The sequence below is a fragment of the Argentina silus genome, assembly GCF_951799395.1.
Source record: "Argentina silus genome assembly, chromosome: 5".
Lineage (NCBI taxonomy): Eukaryota > Metazoa > Chordata > Actinopteri > Argentiniformes > Argentinidae > Argentina > Argentina silus.
In genome coordinates this window covers 20,614,858-20,627,126 of record NC_139659.1, presented here as the reverse complement: position 1 = coordinate 20,627,126, position 12,269 = coordinate 20,614,858, and the positions used below count along the sequence as shown (strand labels likewise).

At 46.0% G+C, this 12,269-nt stretch overlaps 1 protein-coding gene across 1 annotated transcript; it reads right to left on the bottom strand.

Annotated features, from left to right (window-relative positions):
• Positions 1-1,417: 1,417 nt before the first annotated feature.
• On the bottom strand, positions 1,418-11,495 carry sh2d4a (SH2 domain containing 4A). The gene is made up of 9 exons (XM_083670064.1): positions 11,191-11,495; positions 10,312-10,672; positions 9,499-9,658; positions 6,492-6,720; positions 5,424-5,556; positions 3,475-3,673; positions 2,679-2,809; positions 1,751-1,968; positions 1,418-1,557 (listed from the first exon to the last, which is right to left on the bottom strand). Exons 2-9 carry the CDS (start codon positions 10,475-10,477, stop codon positions 1,465-1,467), a joined length of 1,329 nt encoding a protein of 442 aa, XP_083526190.1. The 5' UTR covers positions 10,478-10,672; positions 11,191-11,495; the 3' UTR covers positions 1,418-1,464.
• Positions 11,496-12,269: the final 774 nt, after the last annotated feature.

The window sequence follows — 12,269 nt, the reverse complement described above, 5'->3', positions numbered from 1 at the left end:
CGTTATGCAGGGAGAATTTCATACAGAGTTTTATGGTCAATGTTCCTTTTCTATTTTTTTTTTTTTTTTCTTTTTTTTTAAAATAGTTTAAATATTGCTGGAGTGGAATGACTGCTTGTTCTAGGGCTGTGTGTCTGATACATGCAACGTGGAGACTCCAAAACTAAATCTGTTTTAAACATTGTAAATATGTGTGTTGCTTTTCGAGTAATGTATTTTATGTGCATATACACTCACTGAGCACTTTATTAGGAACAACTGTACACCTTCTCATGGTGGAGGTGGTGTGGGGAATGTTTTCTTGGCACACTTTGGGCCCGTTAATACCAATCAATCATCGCTTGAAAGCCACAGCCTATTTGAGTATTGTTGCTGTGTATGTGCATCCCTTCATGGCCACAATTTGCCCATCTTCTAATGGCTACTTCCAGCATGATAATACACCATGTCACAAAGCAAAAGTCGTCTCAAACTGGTTTCATGAACATGACAATGAGTTCAGTGTTCTTCAGTGGCCTTCCCAGTCACCGGATCTGAATCCAATAGAACACCTTTGGGATGTGGTAGAACAGGAGATTCACAGCTTGAAAGTGCACCTGAAAATCTGCAGGTGATGCAATCATGTCATCATGGACCAGAATCTCAAAGGAATGTTTCTAACATCTTGTGGAGTCAATGCCACGAATAATTGAGGCTGTTTTGAGAGCAAAGGGAGGTCCTACCCAGTATTAGTATAGTGTTCCTAATAAAGTGTTTGGTATGTTCTTTAGAAACTATAAATAAAAATTCTAAAGTATCATCTTGTCTGACTTTCTTTCAAACCCCCCTTCAGGTAATTATTACTGACAAACTAGACAGCTGCGATACAAAGTGCAGAATTTATTCAAGTCATTTTTCCCAGAACTAGCAACAGTTGTATAGCCTGCTGTCGAATGTACCTTAACGGCCACCGTCTTCAGGTAACTTCCCCGTCAGTGGAGGCTGGTGGAGGTAGAAATCAGAGGACGGGGGTCATTGTAATGCATGGAATGAGGAATGGTATCAAACACATTACAATGAGCCGTCCTCTGATGTCTGCCTCCACCAGCCTCCCCTGGTCCCTATACAGTACCTGACATTGTAATACAGGGCTATTCATATGATATCAGCTATGGGGAAAGATAGGTGTCTGACAACAGTAGGGAGTAGTAAACTGTAATGGGGGCTTGGTACTAGAGGGTGGTAAACAATAAAATGTCAATGGGCCAACAGCATGGCTCTGAAATCAGCTCTGGTTGTTCTTCAGCCACTGGGTGGGTCAAGCGTAGCAGAAGCAGCACTTTGGGTGAATCTCTGGGGGGTACAGGGGGGTGTCGGTGAGGGGTTGGGGGTACAGGTTAGGGTTGGGGGGATACAGGTGGGGGGGGGGGGGGGGGGTGGGTGGTTCAGGTGAGGGTCTGGGGGGTTCAGGTAAGGGTTCAAGGTTCAGTTGAAGAGGTCGGCATAGTCCACACCAGCAGCCTTCTGTCCGCAGGGGTGAAGTAGCTGTTCCCCTCCGGACATGGTGATGGGCTCCCCCTGGTGACACAAGGAGAGAATGCAGTCCATAATATATTCACACTGCTGTACTTCGACACATTGTGGCCACAAAATTACTAAATTAACTTAGTGATCTATCTTAATGCAGTACTATGTTACTGTCAAATAAATATTGGTGGGTGGTAGTCACAGCACATTGGGAATAGCTAGCATGACGCTAGCAGGACGCTACCTCGTGGTACTCGACCAGCTCTACCAAGGAGCTGAATCTGATCTGGTCTCCCAGTAGCATGTAGCATCCCTCTGTAGCGTCGATCAGGAAGTGCTTAAACGTGTCTTTACAGCGGTATGATAGGACATATCCCAGAATCCTCTCACTGACTCGCACCAGGAAGTGCCCGGGGGTCCCGTCACTCAGTAAGTCCTCTGCTTCCTGCCGAGAAATGATGCCTGGGCGAAGAGGAATTTCAATCATTTTTTAATTTAAATGACGGTTAGTTACTGAACAGGTGTTGACTTTCAGAATGTGGATGGAGAGGTAAAGGTGTCAGATACGCTCCATCAGAAATCTTGTAGAGCTTCTTTTCCGTGTGTGAAACTAGGTCAGCTCATATTGCTTCCTTCTGTGTAGCTCTATACTGTCCATTCCATGCATTACAATGAGCCCGTCCTCCGGTTTCTACCTCCACCAGCCTCTACTGATACTGTACTGTATGACGGAGTTGATGAGGGAGAAGAGACGATGGCGTCAAGGCCATGGTGTCTGTCACCACTGTGGAGTGCAGTCTTTGGAACAATAGCATGTTGTTATTTTGGCAGCAATTCACCTGCTACAGTACAGGGAACTCACACACTGTTCTCATAACAGAAGTGGAATCTGCGTGGGTGTGGCACGCACAGGTGCAGTAGTACCACGATCAACCTTGAGTATCTGTGGTGTCTAACCTGCAGGGGGCAGCAGAGGACCAAACAAAGCAACTCCCCATTGTAGTCAACCTCTTGACACACTGGTTGGTTGACGTGGCCGCTCTATTCATAACTGACGTATATCCTACTGCTTGTGTAATCGCATGAATGGAAACCTCTATTGACAGCCTAACAGACCCATATCAACCATTCAGACAGGTCATAACAATGTCAATACAAGTCTGAACCCTCACCATGGAACCACGGCGCGATCCGACTCTGGTCCTTCACAAACCCTGCTCTCAGGGGCAGCTGTTCCTCCTGGAACCATCGGATGATGTGCTCCCTGGTGGAGGAGGACAATGTGCGTTGCACGCCTTGCTTCCTGTGGGAGACAGAAGTGGGTCAGACCGGGCCAGGCAGCGAGGCGGACCGGTGAAGAGCAGTCATGCGTTTAAGCTCTAAAGCTCAGTGTTTTTCTGCATGGCTTTGTCCCGCCTGGGAATCCCTGGACATCAGCTCTCTATGAATGAGACTACAGACCACCACTAGGATGGGGAGATAGTGTAACTCCGCATACGGTACAGTCTATCAAACACAACCATCTCAGCCTGGGTTCAAATGAAGCCACAGTACAATACAGTTCACTGGTGTAAATTCACAGTTGGTTCAACAAACTGTTCCATCAAAGTGGTGCAAAGTAGCTCCCTTCTCCGTGAGATTGGAATTGGAATAGATCCTAAACCAAAACCATGCCTCCACGCCTCAATGAATTAACTATAGCAGGGTTTAATTGGGTCTTAGTGAGGTTGAACCGAGTCTCAGTTGACCTGCTGGGTCTTAGTGAGGTTGAACTGAGTCTCAGTTGACCTGCTGGGTCTTAGTGAGGTTGAACTGAGTCTCAGTTGGCCTGCTGGGTCTTAGTGAGGTTGAACTGAGTCTCAGTTGGCCTGCTGGGTCTTAGTGAGGTTGAACTGAGTCTCAGTTGGCCTGCTGGGTCTTAGTGAGGTTGAACCAGACTCCAGACTCCAGCCCTATGGGTGGACTCACGGGTTGAGTGTGTCGCTGGTCACAGTGAGGTGCCTGGGTTTTGGTTTGGGCGGCAGGGCTGGTTTCTCTCCTCCGAAGGTCTTGGTGACAGCAGCCACGCGACCCCGCTCCAGAGCCTTCACAGAGCGCCTGCGGTGGTCCTCACGAGTCTGCTTGGCCATGGACCGCCGACGCAGGTCCGCCGCTTTGGACTTACGTACTAGGAAATACATGAACTCACATTAACGCAAATACATACAGTAGGCCTACACAGCATACACAGAGTGTATGTAATCACACAGACACACACACACACACACACACACACACACACACTGAGATAGTTTCTGTGGTTGCCCAATTGAATGTACAGTAAACATAGGGGTAGTGTCTCAAGGCCGGGGACTGGTCATGTGTGAGTGAGTCAGCTGCTACTTTGCTCCCCAGAACTCCCCAGAGCTAATCGGGGCTCTTCCTTCGAATCAGTTTAAACATGGCCAGCCCACTTCTTAGTGATAAGGTTTAGTATATTCAGCGTGGGGACATTTCAGACTGGTGTGTATACTTGAGACAAACATGACTAGTGTTTGAACTTTAGAGTGCACACTAGATAAACATTGGTGTATTTCCCACACTCTGGCAGAGAGACTGAGAGAGAGAGGCTTCCATAGGAGGACCCAGCCTAGCACTTACACTGTTAGTAGTACCGCTGCAGGTCACTTACAATCTCTGTCAAACAGTCAAACACTTGGGTTAAATATTAACTGATTTGATCTTGGGCTTGAACTAGTTGTTCCTGTTAATATACAGTTCTTGGGAGTGCTCTACGCATGAAACAATGTCGATGGATTTGAAGACAGGCTGATTAGTAATGTGGTCTCAACATATGATTGCAGTCTTTGGCTAAAATGGTGACCACTGTATTCTATTTACATGTGTTTAGGTGTGAACTACTCTCTGTGTTTGTGAGCCAAAGGGAATGCCTTGATCAACTGCTATCATTTTAAGTGTTTTGGGTTCATTGCGTCATGGAAGAATGGGCACACCTAACAGACATCTTGTCTGCAATCACATCGTTACACCCCTTTTCTCTATTATGACATTTGAATGTTTCATAGATGGGTGTATATTTGATCTTATCTTAACGTGTTTTATGAAAAGTATTTTGATGTCATTTTCACTCTTGTGTGACGTTTCTTTCCAGTCAGTATTTTGATGTGTATCTTTGATAACGTTCCACAGAGATTCAGCCAAATGGTCAATCAGCTCATTACAATTGGAATGGAAATGATTTTGCACCGCTAGAATGAATGAATAAAGCTAAATACCTTATATTTCTCGTCTAAATAAATCCTCTGAATTGATGATCACACTTCTCTCATTTGTCCCAAGAATGCTACGGTGAAATCCGTATGCTAGGATAATCTGCTAGCACATCGCTTTGAATGATTTTGGCCTGGTTACGCCTAGATATATCTTTAGGATCAATTAGTTTGTGTTTGCATAACTCGATGCTCGACGCACAAATATGGTAAAGGTGTCCCGTTTTGGCGAGTGAGGCGCTGTGATTTCGGCAATTAAAATCTTCTCTCATAATTAGGAGAGTTACTCTCGACATATAGCATGTGAGTAGAGATCTCTTAATAACTGGTTCTTTGTATAATTGATTCCTGACTAATCTGACATTTAAAGAGTCTAGTGTGGTGCTCTCGTTGGCGGCCACAACGTTTAAAAGTGTAATCCGTCTATAACTCGTTTGTGTTCGTTACATTTGGCGGGACTAGCAAGCAGGGAGCCTCTGAATCATCCTTCGCACTATAGGATTTAAATCAAACTTGTACACCAACTATTCTTACATTCCCTCTGGCAATCTAAGACACGAGTTTAACGCTCACTTCAACACAGTTTCATATGGAGTAACAATCAACTTCAATTGTGTGTGTGTGTGTGTGTGTGTGTTCTATCCTTACAGGTCTCTTGCCAGTCCTTGTCCTCCCTCTCTTCCCTGACCGCCTTCAGGTCCATGTATATCTCCTGCTTCCTCTCCTGCTCCAGCCTCTTCACCTCCTCCTCAGCCCTCCTCCTCTCCTCCACCTCTCTCTTCTGGCAGGAACAGAGCGAGAGAGCAGTTTAGAAATCTCTTTGTCTTCCGACATTGAACAGTTGTTGCAAGTCATCCGTTCTATTGTGGTTCGTGAATGAACTTCCTACAGCCTTTGTGATGTGAGGTCATGTCATGTAATTTCATTTCATTGCATCAATCCACTTCCTTGTTTATACAACTTCAGCACTCAATAAACTGGAAAATGATGTCATAAAGACGCCCGACATATGTTTTACGAATCCTTCCTTCCTTATCAGTTATTAATCTGTGCTTATGATCCCAACAGGTGATATCAGAAGTATTTTATTTCATGACTGTTGGTAATTTTTTAAGTGAGTAAGTAAGTAAACATTCTCATTTTAAGTAAGGATGATGGACAGAGATGTACCAGGAGAGGAGAGGAGGAGAGGAAAATACCCATTGGAAGATGGGGATGAGATGACTAGGGTTAGGGTTGGGGGTGAGATGACTAGGGTTAGGGTTAGGGTTGGGGTTGGGGGTGAGATGACTAGGGTTAGGGTTAGGGTAAGGGTTGGGGGTGAGATGACTAGGGTTAGGGTTAGGGTTGGGGTTGGGGGTGAGATGACTAGGGTAAGGGTTAGGGTTGGGGTTGGGGGTGAGATGACTAGGGTTAGGGTTAGGGTTAGGGTTGGGGGTGAGATGACTAGGGTTAGGGTTAGGGTTGGGGTTGAGGTTGTAGATGACGATGAGGTGATGATGGTAAGGGCTAGGGTTGGGGTTGGGGATGAGATGACTAGGGTTAGGGTTAGGGTTGGGGTTGAGGTTGTAGATGACGATGAGGTGATGATGGTAAGGGCTAGGGTTGGGGTTAGGTGGTGGGATTAGGGTCTGTTTGGGATTCATCTTTAGAGTTACGGATAGGGACAGACAGGGTGGAGGCTGTAGACCTATAGCATGCTGGGTAGCTGGATACCTTGAGTTCCTCCTCCAGTCGTGTCTGCTCCTGAGCGGCTGCAGTGGCTGCTGCCTGCTTGGCCTGCTCCTGCTTCAGCACCTCCTGCTGTAGTCTCTGCACCTCCTCCTCCTGCCTCCTCTCCTCCTGTAGTCTCTGCTCCTTCTCCTCCTCCTCCCTCCAGGCCTGCAGCTCTACGTCCACACACACGGTAGAGAACCTCTTCACGAGCTCAGCCTCCTTTTTAGCCCTGCAGACACAGACACAGACACACACACACATCAGAGATACTTCTACAGTATGAACTATGTAAGAGAAAGGGGGTGTTTCTGAGGATAACACCAGCTTTAGCCATCCACTGGAACATTGTTGGTTACCTTTGGATAACTTGCTTCCTGTATCAAAACCATAAACATGTTTTCTATGGTGTCCACAAGTCCTGTAGCTCAGAACAGCAGTGTCTGACAGAAGTGAACTGACTGTTCTGGAATTACTGTTCTGGAATGACAGTTCTGTACAGTCTGTTCTGGAATGGAATTCCACTGGGGGAATTCCAGGGAGGTGCAGAAAGGGGCACTTTTCACTACAAACTCAAGAGAAGAATTTGAACAGTTGGAGCAAAGTGACTTCAAAGAGATACTCAACAAATACACCAGACTTCACATGCTTATAGCCTGTCCTTTCAGCTGAAGGTGAAGCAATTGTTTGCAGCCTACACAAGCCATATCTTGTCATCAAGGGAGGCTGGTGGAGATAAAAGTCAAAGGACGGGCTCATTGTAATAGTAACAAAACATTCCTCATTTCATTCCATCCATTACAATGAGACATCCTCCGATTTTTCATTTTTTTTGTCACATTTTGATTGCGTTTTCATAATTTGGAAAGAATATGGAACAACACAGATACAGGTAACATAAAAATAATAAAACACAACAAATACAGAACAAAGAGTTTGCCTCCATGTCCATCCTTCGATTTCTACCTCCACCAGCCTCCCCTGCTTGTCATAAACTGTAGGTATGACTATGACTGGGCATGCCAAACCAGGTCTGACCAGTTATTATCACCAACATGACAGAGAAATAAACCCCCCCACGTCCATACATGACACATGCACCACTACCACCCACAAATCCAGGCCACAGGCAACAACATTATCAGGGAACAGCCTAGCTTACACAGACAGGACCCAGGGAACAGCCTAGCCCCCACAGACAGGACCCAGTCAACAGCCCAGCTCACACAGACAGGACCCAGGGAACAGCCTAGCCCCCACAGACAGGACCCAGTCAACAGCCCAGCTCACACAGACAGGACCCAGGGAACAGCCTAGCCCCCACAGGCAGGACCCAGGAAACAGCCTAGCCCACACAGGCAGGACCCAGGGAACAGCCTAGCTCACACAGGCAGGACCCAGGAAACAGCCTAGCCCACACAGGCAGGACCCAGGGAACAGCCTAGCTCACACAGGCAGGACCCTGTCAACAGCCCAGCTCACACAGACAGGACCCAGGGAACAGCCTAGCCCCCACAGGCAGGACCCAGGGAACAGCCCAGCTCACACAGACAGGAGACAGGGAGTGGTTATGGCCAATAAGACAAGTTGGAGCTGGAAAAATGTTTAACTAGGCTTCCTGGCTGGCCGCTGAGGAGAGAGCAGGGCATAGCCTTGTCCAGGGCTGCATCCCAATGCTCTACCCCTTCACTCCTCAAGTAACAGACTGGTGGAATAGATGTGGTGCTTACACCAATCCTATGCTTCTAAAGTAGCATGACAGTAGAACAATGTCTAGATTTGGGCCCACACCCACACACACACACACACACACACACACACACACACACACGACTGACAGCTATAGAATCCCACTATACAGGTTCTATTGGCTTCTGTGATGACAACAAGCCCTAAAACATACAGTAGATTACAGGTAAGCATGCTGAACAACACGAGTCAGTGACCACCAGTTTGTACAGTCTGAACTCTGACACGAACATTACTAGCATCCAAGACGTTATCTCAAGGGGAACACTACGGTGGTTGCATTTACTTGGAAGTTGACCTCTGGTGTTTATAGTGCAAAGTCTGACTCTGTTGAACAGACACTGCTAAAAGAGGAAACGTAGAAATACAGTACACTCACCGAACACTTTATTAATACTGGGTAGAGCCTCCCTTTGCTCTCAAAACAGCCTCAGGTCTTTGTGGCATTGATTCCACAAGATGTTGGAAACATTCCTTTGAGATTCTGGTCCATGATGACATCACGCAATTCCTGCACATTTTTCAGGTGCACTTTCAAGCTGTGAATCTCACATTCTACCACATCCGTGAGTGTGTGAGTGTGTGTGTGTGTGTGTGTGTGTGTGTGTGTGTGTGTATATATATATATATATATAGAGTGCATTGTATTTTAATGCCATTTCCTTTTATGGAGTAACAGTAATAGACAGAGAACCCTTCATACAAGTGTTATTTTGAATAGAGAGATAGCACACTGACAATGGGAATGTGGAATCCAATTTTATCAGTGTGTGAGCGCGCGTGTGTGTGTGTGTGTGTGTGTGTGTGTGTGTATGTATAGCCCATATACACAGGCCTGGCCTTCATGTAGGATAGCATTGTGTGTGAGTTAGAGCTGTTTTCAATTTACTCTTATGCTGCCCCCTAATCTAAAAAGTCTGCTCTGGTGTCACTGAAGCACAATGCTCTGATTGTCCTGGGAGGAAATAATCTTACACTCCTTCATGGCACCAGAGCAGAGCAGCACACTTGTATATGCAGATTGTTTATGGACAGATGACATATGCAGCATCATCATAACCATGTTCATCTGCAGGGCATGAAGATGTAGCATGTGATGACATGTTATGGAACGCAGGCATTTGTGATCCATTATTTGGCCATTTCTTGATGTAGATGAAGTGTGTGCATGTGCGTGTGTGTGTGTGTGTGTGTGTGTGTGAGAGGCCTAGGAAGCCTTTGTACTGTAGAAACCAGTAAGCACTTTGTAATTTCTTCTCACCTGAGTTCCTCTGCTTCTCTCTGGGCCTGCTGGGCCGCCCTCTGGGCAATGATGTCATCACAGATCTGGTCGTAGGGTCTATCAGCAGGGTGGTCCCCCATCACCCACACCCAGATGTCACTGTCTGATCCTGTCAGCCATGACACACTCTTCCTCGAGTCTGGAGGGGGGGGCACACACACACACACACACACACACACACACACACACACACACACACACACACACACACACACACACACACACACACAGTACAGTCTGTTAGAGAAACAACTTTACTGTAGCAAAGCATTACTCAATTCATGTTCCGCTGCGCACACACGCAGGCACATGCGTGCACACCCCCACCCACACCCACTACAGTCTGTTAGAGAAACACATTTACTGTAGCAAAGCATTACCTCAGGTCATGTTCCGCTGCGCACACTACAGTAGCCCTGGAGTACAGTAACCTACTGTTCCATGTACAGTCAGTCCGCTGGACACTGCTAGTCTGTGCCTGGACATATCCTCTCCCTCACTAGATCTATACTTCTCAGGCCAACCCAGCAGAACATTGGGAGTCGAAGTATGACCATGACACCTTCTGAGTTGTAAAAACACTGGGAAACAGTGGGGTTGAGGTTGAAGAAAAAGTCTGAACTCCTTCCATAGATAGTTATTCACCAGTGCTACCAGCATTGATAACATTCCCAAGGTATCAGCTACAAGCAATTCAATTAATCTAGACACAAATCAGTCAGCAGTCTTCCCATGAAGAGGTGATTGTGGACAACCGTCCACAGCTCAGGGGTGACCTTCCTGACAGCCCACCTTTCCTGGGTTTCCTCTCCTCCTTCTCCAGCCTGGCTTCTCTCTCCTTCCACCGGCGGACTTGCTCCTCTCTCATCTTGAAGAACAGCACCTGCTTCTGCTCCTCGTTCAGTTCAGCCAGGAGCTCCGGGTTGATGAACATGTCCGTCAAAATCTGCTGCAGCATCGTGACGAGGAGGTGTCACACAGTAGGATCCCTGGAGCGGTTGAGTAGAGCAGTGAAACACGTGGGTTGTTTCCCAGATCTCTTCAGTCAAACTCAGGAGTCGGTGTGGACAGTTGAGGGAGAGGATGACTTCTGAATGCTGAAATGTTGTAGAGTTGTTAAAGGTCCATGGCTGTGCTGCTCACTGAAACCCCACTGGAAGAGACAGAAAGAGGCAGATATGTTGTCCACACAGTCATAGAAGATAACGAATCAGATATGGAAGAAACTGAAAGAGGCCATTACACTCTGATAGGCTATTTGAAGCCCAGTCTAGTTTTTGAATATAGAGGAAATGCTACCTTACACTAATCAGCAGCACAACTATCTGTGTGAAAGAGATTCTGCGCCATGCCACCACAGTTAACTACAAATATAACCAAGGGCGTGTGTTCATCTGCACATAGACATTAGCTAATAAGTAGACTTTATGAAGTAGATTAAACAAACCTGAATTACAATAGGGGGATGCAAGGTATAGGCGACCGTTCATTTGATGTTGGATGTTTACAGCGCTTGGGAACACCACTTACTTAAAAGTCTTCATTTAAAACGTTTACTCCATTGTACAATCGTCTATTCCTACCCCTCGGCTACGACAGGATAAAGCATTCTTCAGCTCCATGGTTTTTCATAACAATAACTCGAGGAGTTCTATAATACCGACGACTTACCTTTCTTTCCAACAATAATCACCGAAAATCGAAACGTCAAATAAATCCAAGTTCAGAAGTTGTATATCACAGCGGCCGACCGTGTGTGTGTGCGACGCGGATGTTTTCGCTTGTTGTTTACCAACCGTCCTGGGGGAATGTCACAACTGTGGCTCATATGAAACCTTCACTGACCTATCGGATTCTTTCAATGTTCCGCTATAGAATATGGCCTGTTGCAAATTGCCACTTTGATAACTCCGCTTGGTTTCAGGAAAGGTTTTTCACATGTATGTCTTCAATAAAAAAACAAAGTGCACATTTTTGGCGAGAAGACACTCCCTTATGCAAATGAACACATGTACCGCTCCCGGCACACCAGCGCTCTCCCGTCCGGCACTCCACCGAGGGAACCACAGGTATGCCTACCGTAAACTCAGGTAGAGACACCTGATCTCATACCTGCCCATTGTGTGAAACAAGACAGTGTTTTGATATGGCACGAATGTCTCGGTAGGTGATTTAGGGTAAAAATTTAAATTAAAAAAAAAAGTGCTGTGAGTATGTCAACCAATTCGTTGTTTTCTTCATCTGGAGAGCTTGCATAAAACACCCATGCAGTAGCCTATGCAGGTCAGAAGACATGGCTTAATCCATTTCTGATGTGCAGGTTTTAGTGTTTTGTTTCAGGTTAGTAATGCGTAGTCACAGCAGACATAGTAATTTAATGGGTGTGGTGTGGTTGGCCTGCTGCTTGGGTAATAGGTTACGTGAGATACATTCTCAACTCGAAGTATCTGGGTTGCCATTGTTTGTCATTAATTTTATCACATTTTGAACACACCTCTTCAAAGAACAGGTTCCTATTGGATTGTACCTGGTGGTGCTGTAACATTTATTGCTCTGGAGTAATTTAAGGTTAGGACATGAGATCATAACTGGAACTCATTATCATTTTTATCCACCAGGTGGTGATCTTGTCATGTCTACGATACTACCAGTCGGAAACATCTTTGGACTAAAAATCCGCTGTTCTTCAGGGTTTCATTGAACGGTTGGTTCATTAAATGTATTTCTATCTAACAGTGGGTTAAGATGTT

Excerpts from the sequence above, each read along its gene's own strand:
- sh2d4a (XM_083670064.1), bottom strand. The coding sequence starts at position 10,477 with ATGCTGCAGCAGATTTTGACGGACATGTTCATCAACCCGGAGCTCCTG. Across the intron at positions 3,674-5,423 it reads CAAGGACTGGCAAGAGACCT|TACGTAAGTCCAAAGCGGCG; the intron begins GTAAGGATAGAA and ends TGTATTTCCTAG. Across the intron at positions 1,558-1,750 it reads AGCTGGTCGAGTACCACGAG|GGGGAGCCCATCACCATGTC; the intron begins GTAGCGTCCTGC and ends TTGTGTCACCAG.